The 13,994-nt window shown below is 28.6% G+C and overlaps 1 protein-coding gene across 1 annotated transcript; it reads right to left on the bottom strand.

Annotated features, from left to right (window-relative positions):
- Positions 1-3,850: 3,850 nt before the first annotated feature.
- On the bottom strand, positions 3,851-6,629 carry LOC115713798 (uncharacterized). Its single transcript, XM_061114021.1, has 5 exons — positions 6,270-6,629; positions 5,765-5,891; positions 5,489-5,519; positions 4,739-5,390; positions 3,851-4,276 (listed from the first exon to the last, which is right to left on the bottom strand). Exons 1-5 carry the CDS (start codon positions 6,627-6,629, stop codon positions 3,851-3,853), a joined length of 1,596 nt encoding a protein of 531 aa, XP_060970004.1.
- Positions 6,630-13,994: the final 7,365 nt, after the last annotated feature.

Raw genomic sequence — 13,994 nt, 5'->3', positions numbered from 1 at the left:
GCTCACCTCTGGTCATGGACTCGCATCAAGAAGAGACTAGATTTTAATAATGCTTTCAAAGTTCCTAGGAGCGATTTAGGGGGAGAACTCTTACTTTTGTAGAACAATAATATTAATGTTAATATTTTAACTTACTCCCTTAGTCATATAGATTGTATTGTTAATATTAATGATGAAATGAATTGGCACTTTTCTGGTTTCTATGGATCCCCCTTGGGCTCTTTTGAATAGACTTTTTGATCATGCTCCTAATTTACTGTGGCTTATTTATGGTGATTTTAATGATTATTTTTCAATTAACGATAAAAATACTAATACCAGTCCCCCAAACCATGCCATAACTAATTTCCAGTCTTTCCTTTACAAGAATAACTTGTTACCCCTCACTCATATTGATAACAAATAAACCTGGAAGCATGACCCACTCCTTGAGCGGCTCGACTGGAGTATCGCCAACAATCCCTGACAGTCTCTTTTTCCCGTGGCCTCCCTCTTCCATCTTGGGTTTTATGGGTCTAATCATAGATCTTCAAAGATCACTCTAGACGATGACCTTAGGAAACCTAAGAATCCTAACAATATCATTTTTTAAAATTATTGGCTCACTAATAAACATTTTTACCATTGGTCAACTCCTCATGGTCCAAGTCCAAACTATATAATCTTCCCTTCACCCTTTCTGATTTCATCTCTTGACAAAATAGTTGTATTCAGGATATTAGAAGATGGAACATAGGTCAGAATTCCCTTAAACAGCAGATCAATACCACTCAGAAAGACCTTGACCTCTTTCTTCAATCCAACAATCCTACTACCTGGGATCTTTCCAAAGCCAAATCTCTACAATCCAAATTGGATAGTCTCTTACACAAAAATAAAATTTACTGGAAATAAAGATCTCGAGTCAATTAGCTCAAGTCTGGGGATAAAAACAGCAAATTCTTCCATCACAAAGCCTCGAGTAGGAAAAAAATAACCTCATAAGATCCATTACCCTGAAGGATGGTTCCCTGGCTAGAGGTACTTCTTCTCTCCTTTCTTATTTTGTTGATTTCTACACTCAACTTTCACTACTCAAGGGGAGGACCAAAATGCTCTCTTCAACATCCTAACTGTCAATTTTTAGATTGTTAGTTTTGTATTAGGAATTAATTAGTTTTCTTATATTTGCATAAGTAAAGAATGCATATATTTTGTGATAATTTTTTCATACTTGGAGAATTTTGACTGAGATTAGTGCTTTAATTTCTCGTTCCAACTATTTTGTTAGTCATTTCTTAGAATATGATTAGTTCCATTCTTAGGAAGTTTATGTTATTGTGCTTTTGATCACTTTGTCAAAATAAAAAGAAAAGCCTACTGCAAAGTACTTTGCACTAAATCAGAAATTATGAAAATAAAAATTATGAAGTTCAGATCTTACATAATTTTTTATGTATACACATTGTCTATGTTACTTGTGAAGAGGCAATTTACATTTCAGACTTAATATATGCTACCTTTTTGGTCTTTCAAAGTGCATAAATAGTCTTATACTCACTATTTAGTATATCAATATCAGACATTTACTTATAACTTTCCATGATTATGGTGACTGACTATTATTAGTCATTGATATTGTAAGGCGTATCCTCAATTCTTTTTTTTTTAATTGTTATTTTTTAGTTTGTTAGTTTTATCTTAGGAATTAATTTTCTCATACTTGCATAAGTAAGGAATGCATATAAGAAAGCAATTATTCTTTTTGTTTGATATTTTTTTTTTCATTTTGCAGCATATTGATATGTCATTTTACTACCTGAGGAAGAAGATTAAGTATGATCAATCTATCAAGTTGAAAATCAATACAACTGATTGTTATTTTGCAACTCGAATTTTTGAGTTGTATGGAAACTATCTTGACAAGGGGGAGAATCGCTTTTCTGTTCCTAAGAATTTTAGGGCTGCTAGCTATATTGAGGGATTCCGCATGCTTGTTTCAAAGCCATGGTTGTTGCTTGATTATGTTTTGATTCCAGTGAATGTTGCTTCATTGGCACATTTTATTGTGATCATATTTGACATAAAGAATAGATGTTTAAAAGTATGCAATTCACTGTCTGTTGGCAAATTTAAAAACTTGAACAACTTTGTGCAGGCTTTTGCTGTGAGATGATCCCAATTCTGCTGGCACAAAATGGTTTTTATGGTCGCAGGAAGGATATTGACATGTCTAAAGGATTTTTCAGGGGAAGCGTGAGTATGATCCCTTTGATATCTTTATAGTTCAAGGTCTGCCACAACAAACTCATAGGTAATTGTTCTTTAGTTAGTTTTTTTTTTTATTATTATTATAGTTGTTTTGTTTTATATTGATTGTTTAATATTTTGTTTTTATAACCTTTTTTGTCTTCCTATTTATTCATTGTTTATGTTTCATTGCAGTGATTGTGGTATATTCATTTTCAAGTACTCTAAATACTTTGCACATGGTTTGATTGAAGATATTCCAAATCCTTTGGATGTGAAGTTTGTCCGGAACAAACTTTGTGTTGAGTTGTTTGTGCATGACATGGAAAAACAAGTAAATGGATACATATCTTCATTTGAACATCCTGGAAGGGCGCCAGTTAAGGACGATGGTGGGGATGAGTAGATTGTTGATAGTAGTGCATTTTTCAAGTACTTTTTGTATGTAATGGTTCAAAACAGTTTACATGTAACTGATTAAGAATAAACTTTTTATGTTACATCTTTTGTGATAGGCAAACTACTTAGAGTTTGTAATGTTTTTAGGAGTTTTTTGATTTGTAAAGGTAATGTCTTGCTTGGAGTTTTTTGATAAGCAAACTCTTTAGAGTTTGTTGTTTGTTTGAAGTTTATGGTATAGTTCTTTTCTTATTGGATACTGTTGAAAACAAACTATTAAGAATTTATAATCTTTTGAAATTTTTATGGATATATGAATAGGCGCTGCCTGGTTGGATTTTACTTGCTTTTTTTTTTTTTTTTCAATCTTTTGGTTTTTTATGGATATATTCAACTTTATAGTTTATATTTTTTTGTTCCTTGTTTTTTTTTTTTTACTATTTCAGTTTTTAGGATTAAAAAAGTTTCTAATGTTCATGTTATAAGCTTTTTATTTTTCTAATTTTCATGTCATAATTTATTTTGTATTTGTTTTATTTTATTTTTACAATTATTTGTTTCAGTAGTTTTTATTTTATTAGAAAAGGAATACTTTTGAAGGAAGAACTAATGTGCAAATTATGACTGAAATAGCAACTTAAGTTATACATTTAGCAACAGGTTAGTATTTTAATAGAAATTAAATCTAATTTTGAAGTTTTTATATTTTGTTACTATACTATTTTTTCTATTTTCAGTAATTGACTTTTTTTTTGTTATTTATTTTTCAGGATCTTTATGGGGGAATTGAAGTTGCTGTTAGATAGACGTTAGAATTTTTTTTTTGTACGCGTATTTTTGGCTTTTGAAATCATAACAATATCATTCTAACAATAAGAACAATAAAGTAAAAAATTCTAATCATATTATGAGAATAATATGTTTAAGTAAATTAGATGCAGTATATATTATGTTTGAATTTTTTTATATGTTTAGGTTTAAGTTAAGTTCTCACTACGAAATTCATAAAGTAATAAGTATAGTATACAATACAATATATTACTAAAGTACTTATTGTGAGTTAATATTTTTTTTATAAAATTGAAATTCTAAAGAACCAAATAATTATGTTTTTGTCTTATTTATGTTATCAATCAATTGTAAATGAATGCAAACTCTTGTTGTGCAATCTAAGCAAAAGAAAATGAATGTTCTTGTGTTATCTTTTGTTTCTTTTTAGGCTTCAATACTGCTTCATTCTTGCAAGATCGTTTGTTGTGTCCTTTTGGTTGCAATTTCCACATTTGATTTGTAATTGCAACTCAATTATATTTTTGTATCTGTCTTTCTTAGGACGGCCAACAGGTCTCTTATGCTTTGGTGGCAACACAATTCTTTCCTTGATTTCATCTGGTATATCCCAACTTGTTGGATCACCTAATGGTAATATTGTTTCTTCATAGGTTGACAGAAACGATTGTTGTGTGTAGTAGTAGGAGCAATAGTCATAGCAAGAACCATGCCTTTTTGTTATTACAGCCATTGCATGTGAATAAGGCATTTCATCAAATTGAAAGCGTTTACATGTGCATATTTTTTTCTCCATGTCTACTACATAAGACTTTTTCACGTCATGGACTAGGTATATTATTAGATTTGATGTTTCAACCTGCATTTGTTTAGAAAAGTTTGCATGTGTTATTTTTTTAATTGAAAATGCATAAAAATTACAGTAATTAAACTAACACCCTATTCAAACAATATTTGTATGAAACAAACATTCAAACAAAATACCAAACAAGCTGCTTAAAAAACAGCAGCAATGACTCTCGTTTACGGGACCAAAACCAAATTCTATCAATATTAGGGGTCCATATTAGATTGTGTTTTCTCAATCTTCTATTATACATGAGTTGCATTTGAACAAGGAAAAGTAAAAACAGTTCAATAAAATGGCAAATATAATATAAATTAAGAAAGCAAATTAAATTTTCAGTCCAAATTGACAACTCAAAACCCATATGCAATAAAGCACAACACCATTACAACGATCATATGAATTTTATTGAAAAAGAGTTTGTATGTGTTATTTAAATAATAGATTAAATTTATTATATACAAGGCAGTATACTTTATATTTGAGGCTCATTTTTCTTTGCTGCAATAGTGTTTCTTCAGATATTTTTGCCAGATTTGTGAATATTCCCAATGCTCTATTCTTGTTGTTCCAATACCACTTTTGTACAAGACTGTTGAGGCATTCTATTAATTTTACAACTGGTAATTCCCTGATTTCTTTGATTGCTGCATTAACGGATTCAGCTATGTTATTTGTCATAATTGCATATCGTTTGTTGGAGTTGTATATTCTTGTCCATTTGCCAATACTAACTTCATCAAACAAGTATGGTTTTATCCTCTCATCAATACTGTCCAAGTCTCTCATAAATTCTTCAAATTCAGTTTCTGTGTAAGCTCTGGAAGCACCATTGAATGCATTTTTTAGCTCATTTCCTCTTTTTCTGAATTTAGACTTTATGTTTTTGAACAAGTGATAGCAACATACACCATGCATTAAATTTGGGAAATTCTCTTTTGCTGCCTTTGCAATGCTTTCATATCTGTCGAAAATAATGCATTGTCCATCTCTTTCCCCATAGGATTCTTGTAATTTTTGAAAGAACCATTGCCATGATTCATCATTTTCAGAGTCAACGATTGCAAATGCAAGTGGAACTATATGTCTATTTGCATTCTGTGCATTAGCAATTAGTAATGTCCCTCTATGTGGATTTTTTAAGAAAGTGCCATCTGTTACAACTATTGGTGTGTACAATGGTTCCATTCTCTTATTGAAGCTCCTATAGCAAAGAATAAGTACTTGAACCTTCCCTTTTCATCTGTTACTAAGTCTGTAACAGTTCATGTGGTGTAAATATTTACAATTAATATATTTTTCTATATAGTAACACAAAAAGTAATAATAAACCTTGTAAATTGTAACTAACAGTTCCAGGTATGATTATTGACAATATAAGGTTTGCAACTACTATTTAGTTGAATATTTTATAGTAAGCATGCTTAATATTTGCTATGGAAGCTTAATTGTATTTCGCTACTATTGAAATTTTCAGATATAGATAAAAATATGAAATACCTGGGTTTTTTTGCTGCATCATGTACAAAATTGCAGGTATATCTGCATATGACTCTTGTGGACAACCTCTAATATGCTCCTTAGCCTTCTCTCGAGCCCTCCAAGCTTTTGATATGAAATTATGACACTATAGTTATCAGTCAGATCATCAACTATTTCATTTGGAGGGTAATTTCGCTTTGGATTTATGTAATTGCTCTTTATAACATTCCCAACTAGATTGCTTGTTGCTTGAGGATGGTCTCCAGAGGTTATGTCTATTGAGCAAGTGTGTGTATATTCAATTTTTCTTATTTTGAACATCAATGTTTTTCCATGCTTTGATGCTAGCAAACTCCATTTGCAATTGTCATCCAAACATACTAGCTTGTAATCTACTGGTGATGATCTTTTAACTTTGAAAGGTTGGTTTTATTTTGATGGAGTAAAGGCTGATGGCAGTCTTTAAAATTTCCTTGTTTCTGAAAATTTGTCCAACTTGAATTTGTTAAGGATGGGTAATTACTTGTGTTGCTAATTCTCTGTTATCTGATTGTTCAGTTGCATCCACTATCATATCTGCAATTCCTTCTATGTAACTAGCCATTCTTGTGTTCTTTTCAGTGAGTTCTAAATTTGATCCAAAGTAATTACCATGGATATAGTTGATGTCTATGTAAGACCTAGAGCATGTGTCAAAATTTGTTGTTGCTTGTTCAATTCTGGTACATGTAGATAACTCTTTGAAGTTCACCATTAAAGGATAGGTTGTCTCATCATCATTTTTTATTCTTAATTGTTGGTAGAATTTGCAACTGTTGTCATCTTTAATCTTCATAGGTGGTATTCCTATTTTCACTTGGAATTGAACATTAACTTCATACATGTTCTTGTCAAGCTCCAAACTTTCACAAATTGTTTGAACAAGAGTTGCATAAAAGAATTTTCTTTGAAGTAATATGCATGTCACTTCATAGTTTCTGTAATTGACATTTTCTTCTCAAAATCCGTTGTAAAATAGTATTATTGTCATAGGATCCATTTCCTGAGAATGTTAAAGATTGATAACAGTAAGTAACAACTTTTCAAGAGTAAATTTCTTGGAAAAATATATGATTGGTCTAGGATTCTTGTTTGTAAGATGTAATTGTAGCTTGGAATTATTTGTTATCTGTTTAATATATCAAAATAATTGAATATTAAATAAGAATTTGTTTAGATTATGAATGTGCAAGATGTATTGATTGGTATTACATACCTTTTTTGTTCAAATTTTTTTTTTCCAGATTTTTCGTTCTTCACAACTTCTTGGTTATCCTCTGTTCTTGTATATTCTTATTGATAGATATTCTCTCTTGTCGATATTAGTGATTGCAGTGATGCATTTAGCATTTGCTAGTTCGTGCAAGCTCTAAGGTCTGAATATTTTTCATCAATAGAGGTTTTTGACGAAGGAGTTGCTCTGAGATTAGTCGACAGAGAATCGCAAATAGTTGTATGATATTTTTTTTGTTGTTTGATTATGTTCTGATTGAGGTAATGAACCAATGGTTGCTAATTTGATGAAGGTTTAAGCTCAGAAGATCTCATCAATGGAGGTTATCGATAATGGTGTTTTCTGCATTTGGCGATGGAGATTTGCGACTGTCAAAGAATTTTTTAGGTTTTTTTGGTTCGAATGAACTTTAAAATGAAACTTGAGGAATTTATATGTTCTTTGTAGATTGTGAATCACGCGCTTGATTCCTGCTTTTTAGGATTAGCAGTTGATTTAGTTTGAAGGTTCCCGTGAAGAAGATGATGACGTGTCACGTCATTTTGTGTTTGTTTTATATTTAACGTTATTTTTGTAAATAGTTTCCTAATATAGTATATTCCTAAAAAAATCCCAAAACAATATCCTATAAGTTTAGGAATTTTCAGTAAAGTAATTCATAGAAGGAAATCGCCAAAACAATAACCACCTTGTCTAATTCTAAACAAAAATAATGTAAAGAGTGTTTCAAAAAACCAACAATAAAACAAATAAATGACAATAAGCGAATTTATGGCAAAGATTAGTGACTTACAAGTTTTGGAGTTTTTTTGAAGCGTTGGAGGTTTCTAACTAGTAATCTCCGGTGACAAGAGTCCGGGATATAACAAGAACGAGGATAAGAAAAAATGGTGTTGGTCACACGAAAGAAGAAAGTCAAGGACAAGCTGGGCATGCAAAAGCTTCGTGAGTAAAAAGGGTTTTTTACTGTATGGTTTATTTTTCGAATGAGGTGAAGAAGAGGGCAATGATAAAAATCCTTGCTATATATAATGGAAATAGGAGAACTATTAATCAGGCATCAATTTGAATCAAATGACTAGGATTCAATCTTGATAAAGCGAATGAATAGTTGAAAAGCTCGTCAGTTGAAAAGACACAATTTAATTTTCTCGAGAAGATAAAATTGCCAAGAAAGTACTCATTGCTGAAAGAAAAAAGACCAAAATATCTATTTTTAACTTCTATAATAAAAAACTCTTTTTTTAGGGGGCAGTTGTTATGTCCATATTTCGAGCTATAAATATGGACATGAAAATTTAGACACAAAAACCATAGAAGACTCAACAATAAATGAAATGTCTCGGGAAGATAATTAATATAACAAGCAATGTCAATCTCGCATTACGCGCAGACAATACAATTGAAGCAACATATGGTGAGATGATAACACTAGAAGTCTTCTGAGGTATAACAGAATGAAGTCATATTGCTGGAAAGGATAGATAATGAATTCTTTAAGAACTTGTAGCTCATTGACCCACATACTTGTGAGTATGTTGAAAAATTAAGAGAAATAAGCATAATATAACTTATTTCAAACGACTAAGTCTCAGGGTTGCCCTGGAAAGGTTGAGCGAGAACAAAACAATTTAAACATCGTCTCGTGGAATATAACCAATTATTCCATGTACATTGTTGAATAACATGAGTCATAGTCAGAATGTGTTCTCGATTAAAACCGCTTCAAAGATTAGATTAGAAGACAGTTGCTAACAGTTATTTTATTTGATCCACATGTTATAAATGTGAAACATGTGGATTGTCCATGTTTCACAAATAGTTACCTAAACAGAATCGAAAAGCATAATTGTCATAGAAAAATCTTATCAATAGGGACAAAATCTAGAGGGAAAGGGACGACCGATTTCAAAAAGAGAGAATAATTTAGAAATATTTATATCTTATATTCTGTAAACACTTTGTGAAATCTCAAAAGTAATATGAACTCGTGGAGTATGAAAAATTAATTTCAAAACCATGTTAAAAACCTTTTTATTATTATTATTATTATTTATTATTATTTTAGAGTTTATTTATCATATTAAGATTCATTTATTAATTAATAAAAATTAGTATTAACACAATGATTATTGTAATCTATTTATCATATTAAGATTCATTTGTTAATTAATAAAAATCGGTATTAAGAGAATGATTATTGTAATCTTAATTATTATGTTTAGTTAAATATAAATATGTAATGAAATAAAATGTGTATTATCAAAACTATCTCTACTTTAATTTAATAAATTAGTTATGTAAGAGTATTAAAATCATTTCATTTTATTTTTAGTTAAATGTATTATTTTATCAAAAGCGCGACAATGTAATTCTCATAACATTTGTTTATGTACATATTAATGGTAATTACACCATCCAATATAATAAGCATTACATTATACGTTATAACCCTATTACAACAACAAAAATGAGAAAACAAACATGGTAATGGGGACTTTGATTATATACATTACATTCAACCAAACACTACCTTAATTTGTTTTGAGTGTGATTAGAATAACATGGAATCTAGTAAACAAATCTAATATTATTAAGGGTGGCATCATAATCAGCTAGCAGTGCGCACTCTGGGATAATATTAATTGGTGCCTATATGAAGCTGGAATCTATATATATATATATCCCTATATATTATACCCATCTAATCCAAATCCAAATCCTAATCCTAATGATCCTAATCTAAGAACATGATATAATCTCTCATAATAATCTCACAAAAAAGAAAAAAGAAATAAGCACACCCAACAACACACATAGAGCTTCACTTTTAACACGTACATATCACAACCTTCTTTTCTTTACTTTTTCGATCTCTTTGTTACATTTTTTTTTTTGTTTTTGTGGGTAACGACAAATCACAAACCTATTATTCCATTATTTTACACTTTCTTTTTTTCTTCACATACAACTTTTTGATTCTATATATATATCATCATAAATATTCTCCTTCCATTACTCAACTCTACTGATTAATAATTTTCTTTTTTCCCAAACTTATATTGTAATGATATATATATGTATAGATATAATTATAGTGTTTCTATTAGGGATAATATTTTATGAGATTAGATTAGGTAACATTCCAATAATACTATTAGAGCCGACTCAAGCATTTGTCCTTGTCCATTGTTTGTTTTCTTCTTCTGTTTTTTGAGGTAACACAATACCAAATTTTTACTTATTATTAAGACAACATTGATGTATATTTTTGGAAAAGAAATATGTTATTGTTATCTCCATTTAGCGTTTGGTTGAGAGGAATGAAAATATAGGAATAGGAATGAGAATGGGAATAAGAATAGGAATGGAATGGAATAAAATTTAAAATGCATAAAAAAAATTGATAAAAAAATAATTAAATTTTTTTTCTTGTTACATTGGAATGGTCATTCCTTCCTTTTTAAAATGGAATAGTCATTCCAATGGTGGAAAGAGCATTCCATTGGAATGCCATTCCAATACTTTAAAATGCAACCAAACAAAGGAATGGAATGAAAATTATTTCCTTTCCATTCCATTCCATTTCATTACCTCCAACCAAACGCTAAGCATTGGTTCATATATATTTAAATTGATTTAAAGTATTGTCATTGTTAATAGAAAAATAAATAATAATTATAACGAATGACTTTGCTTTCCATTTAATCATTATTATTTTACTTGATATTTTGTTATTCAAAAAATATTTTTTATTAAATTAAATGATAATTACCTCCTGTTGTTGAGGTTTTCAAGCTTATAATGATTATGGTATCTCCCTTTTATGGAAAGACACCAATAAATTTTGATTTATTATATAAATATATAATAGTCTTGTTATTTTCCAAAAATTAATTGATTTCCAAAAATTTATTAGTACAAGTAATTAAGAATATGAGTTATGGTATTATTAGTAATACGATTACAATATAAAGCCTAAAATTTGAAGAAAATTATAATAGAAAATGATATCTATTAAAACTGTACCAAACTTAGCCAATAACTGATTTAATTGTACTTCCCCAAAAATTATTTATTTATTTTAATATAATTTACTCTTTCATTTTATATTTTTTGGCATCCTCACTGATTATGAGCTCTTACCTTAATTTTCAAAGGCCATCCTCATTATTTTTGTAGTGTTTGGTAATTTAAGATGTCTTTTATTTATAGTGGCTTATGTATTTTTCTTTAATTTATTAAGAAGAAATTGATTTCATTAATCACAACACAAGTAAAATACAACTAAACTATATAAGATAAGGGCTACATAAAACTTCCCCTACAACAAAACGAGGAGTACTTATCTATATAATAATTTTTGTATAAACCTTTGTTCTTGTAAATAATGCTTTCTATTTTTTATAATATATAATTTTTGAATAATCATATTTTTAATTTTTATCTCTTTGAGTAGACTATTTTCTCCCATCCAATGGGCATTTGGTACTGTGCTATTTTTTTTTAATTTTTTTTTTATAACAGTTGGTCATAATTAAGAAAAAACTTAAAGAAACATAAATAGATAAAATAAAAATCATGTACATACACATTTATTATATATTAAAAACATCATTAAGGTCCCACATTTCTCAACTAATAATTCTAATTCTAATAAGAGTTCACTATGCACCCTTATTTTGATGAGCATATACACGAAGTTATCCACTAATATGCATGTCATATAACTATTAGTAATAGTATAATTATTTAATTAATAGTGACATAATTAAGGGTAAATACCATTTTGGACCCTGTATTTTGCAAAAGTCGTAGATTGGACCCTGTGTTTTGTTAAATGACAAAATAAACCCTGTATTTTCTAAAATAGTAAAAATAGGACCATGAGCTTAATTTTTGACAACTTTTTTTTTTAATACAACCAACTTGAAGACAATGCTTAATACGAACAGATACAAAAAATGTAAACAGTTTTGTCATAGCACTTTTAGATCGGATTATAATTAAACTTTATTTTGACAAAAAATCAATTCAGGGTCCTATTTGTACTATTTTAAAAAATATAGGATCCATTTTGTCATTTAACAAAATACAGGGTCCAATTGGTAACTTTTATAAAACAGAGGATCCAAAATGATATTTACCCCATAATTAACAACAACATCTTCATAAGTGTTATCATTTATGGAAGTACCATGTGTTAGTAATACTTATACATTATTGACGAAACATATTTCAATTTAATATTGCAAAATTAAGGTATAATTAAGTATCTTATGTAATATAAATAATAATTTCATTATTTAAGATTCCATCGACAAAAGTCAAAATCTTAATAGTCAATATTAGGTTTGGTTAATAGAATTGTAAAATATATGAAATTTTATCTCAAAATTACTGGGCTATAAAATAATTAGTAGCTCATGAAATTTATATATCACATTTTATTTCCACGCTAATAGTGTTAGACTAACTTTAATATAGTCAATTTTTTTATTTTTATAATCGCGTATGTTGTAGCTATATATATATATAACATAATTTTAAAAAAATTTAAAAAAATTGAATAATTTATCGTGCTGAAATTAAGATTCAAACAATTACTTACCATGCCATGTATAAAAAAAATAGTCGTGTGTGTAATAAAATATTTTAACCTAATTTCGGTATTGTAATTTATTTAAATATTTTAAAAATTTACGGATAATTTTAAATGACTATAACATACACATTTATGAAAAAAAGACTAAAAAAATTGTTATGATGCCAAAACGACTAGAACCTCTATTTAAGAATACTCTATTCAAGAATAACCTCTAATTTATTATATAAAAAAAATTAAATTCCAATTTGAGCCAGTTATAAATAAGATAACCCCTAAATTGTAATTTATAAATTTATTTATGTAGAATTAATAATTTTATTCCAAATTGTAATACATGTAAATATTATATTTACTCAAAAATAATTTTATTATAATGTAGTATTAAGGATTATTTATTGTTATTGTTTTTACATTGATATTTTTTAGTGTTTTGAATTTTTTTTCTTGTAGTATAACTCTATTTAGTTATAACCTCTCAATTAGAATATAATTTACTTAGTTTCAAGAATTCTAAATAGATGTTCTACACACGTGAAGTGAAGTGGAGCCCATAAGTTTCATAGCAAAAATGATGGTTAGCTCATTCTCTGAACCAGAATGATTTAGGTGCAGTAGACTAATTAATTCATAACCTCAATTATAGAATAGCAACTACTCCATTCGGTCATAATTATAAATGAAAAAATATATTTCTTATAAACAAAATTTGTAAATTTATAACTAATGTTTTGACGTTTATAACTATATAGATTATAATTTTGAAAATAATGTTTAAAAACTAAATAAAAAAACTATGATGTTATAAAATTGTTACAAACTGTTATTTTTACAAGTTTTATTTTTTTTTAAAATAAACTTTTATAGATAGAAAAGTCTTATATCTTATGGTCATTACAAAAAGTATTATTAGGATTGATTGAAAGATCAATTGTACCAGTTATATCATTGGCAAAAGCCCAGCAAATCACGTTATGGATTGCAAAATTACAAACCCTAAAACAAAAGAAAAATTACAACTCAAAAAACTACAAGAAAACTTATTATAAATTTGCACATAGTTATCAATCCTCCACATGGGGCATGATCCTTCTAGCGCCTTGACAACTGTTTCTAAATCACTCTCAATTAACACAAAAGGAAAATTCCAACACATGGCCTTCTCCATGGCTACGTCCCTGTCTCTCCAATAAGAGGGTCAAAGAAGTTTAGCATATTAGAAGTCACCAACAAAATAGAACCTGTGTGATTCCTAGCCAAAGCCAATGCACATATGAATCGTAACCTACATTTACGTCACAATTAATTTTGATCCAATCATCCGAAGAAAATGACCAAATTAAGGGCTTAGCAGTAAATGGTAAAGAGAA

The sequence above is a fragment of the Cannabis sativa genome, chromosome 4, assembly GCF_029168945.1.
Source record: "Cannabis sativa cultivar Pink pepper isolate KNU-18-1 chromosome 4, ASM2916894v1, whole genome shotgun sequence".
NCBI classification, from domain to species: Eukaryota; Viridiplantae; Streptophyta; class Magnoliopsida; order Rosales; family Cannabaceae; genus Cannabis; species Cannabis sativa.
Note: the sequence above shows the minus strand (reverse complement) of the source record. Positions and strands in the feature narration are given on the sequence as shown.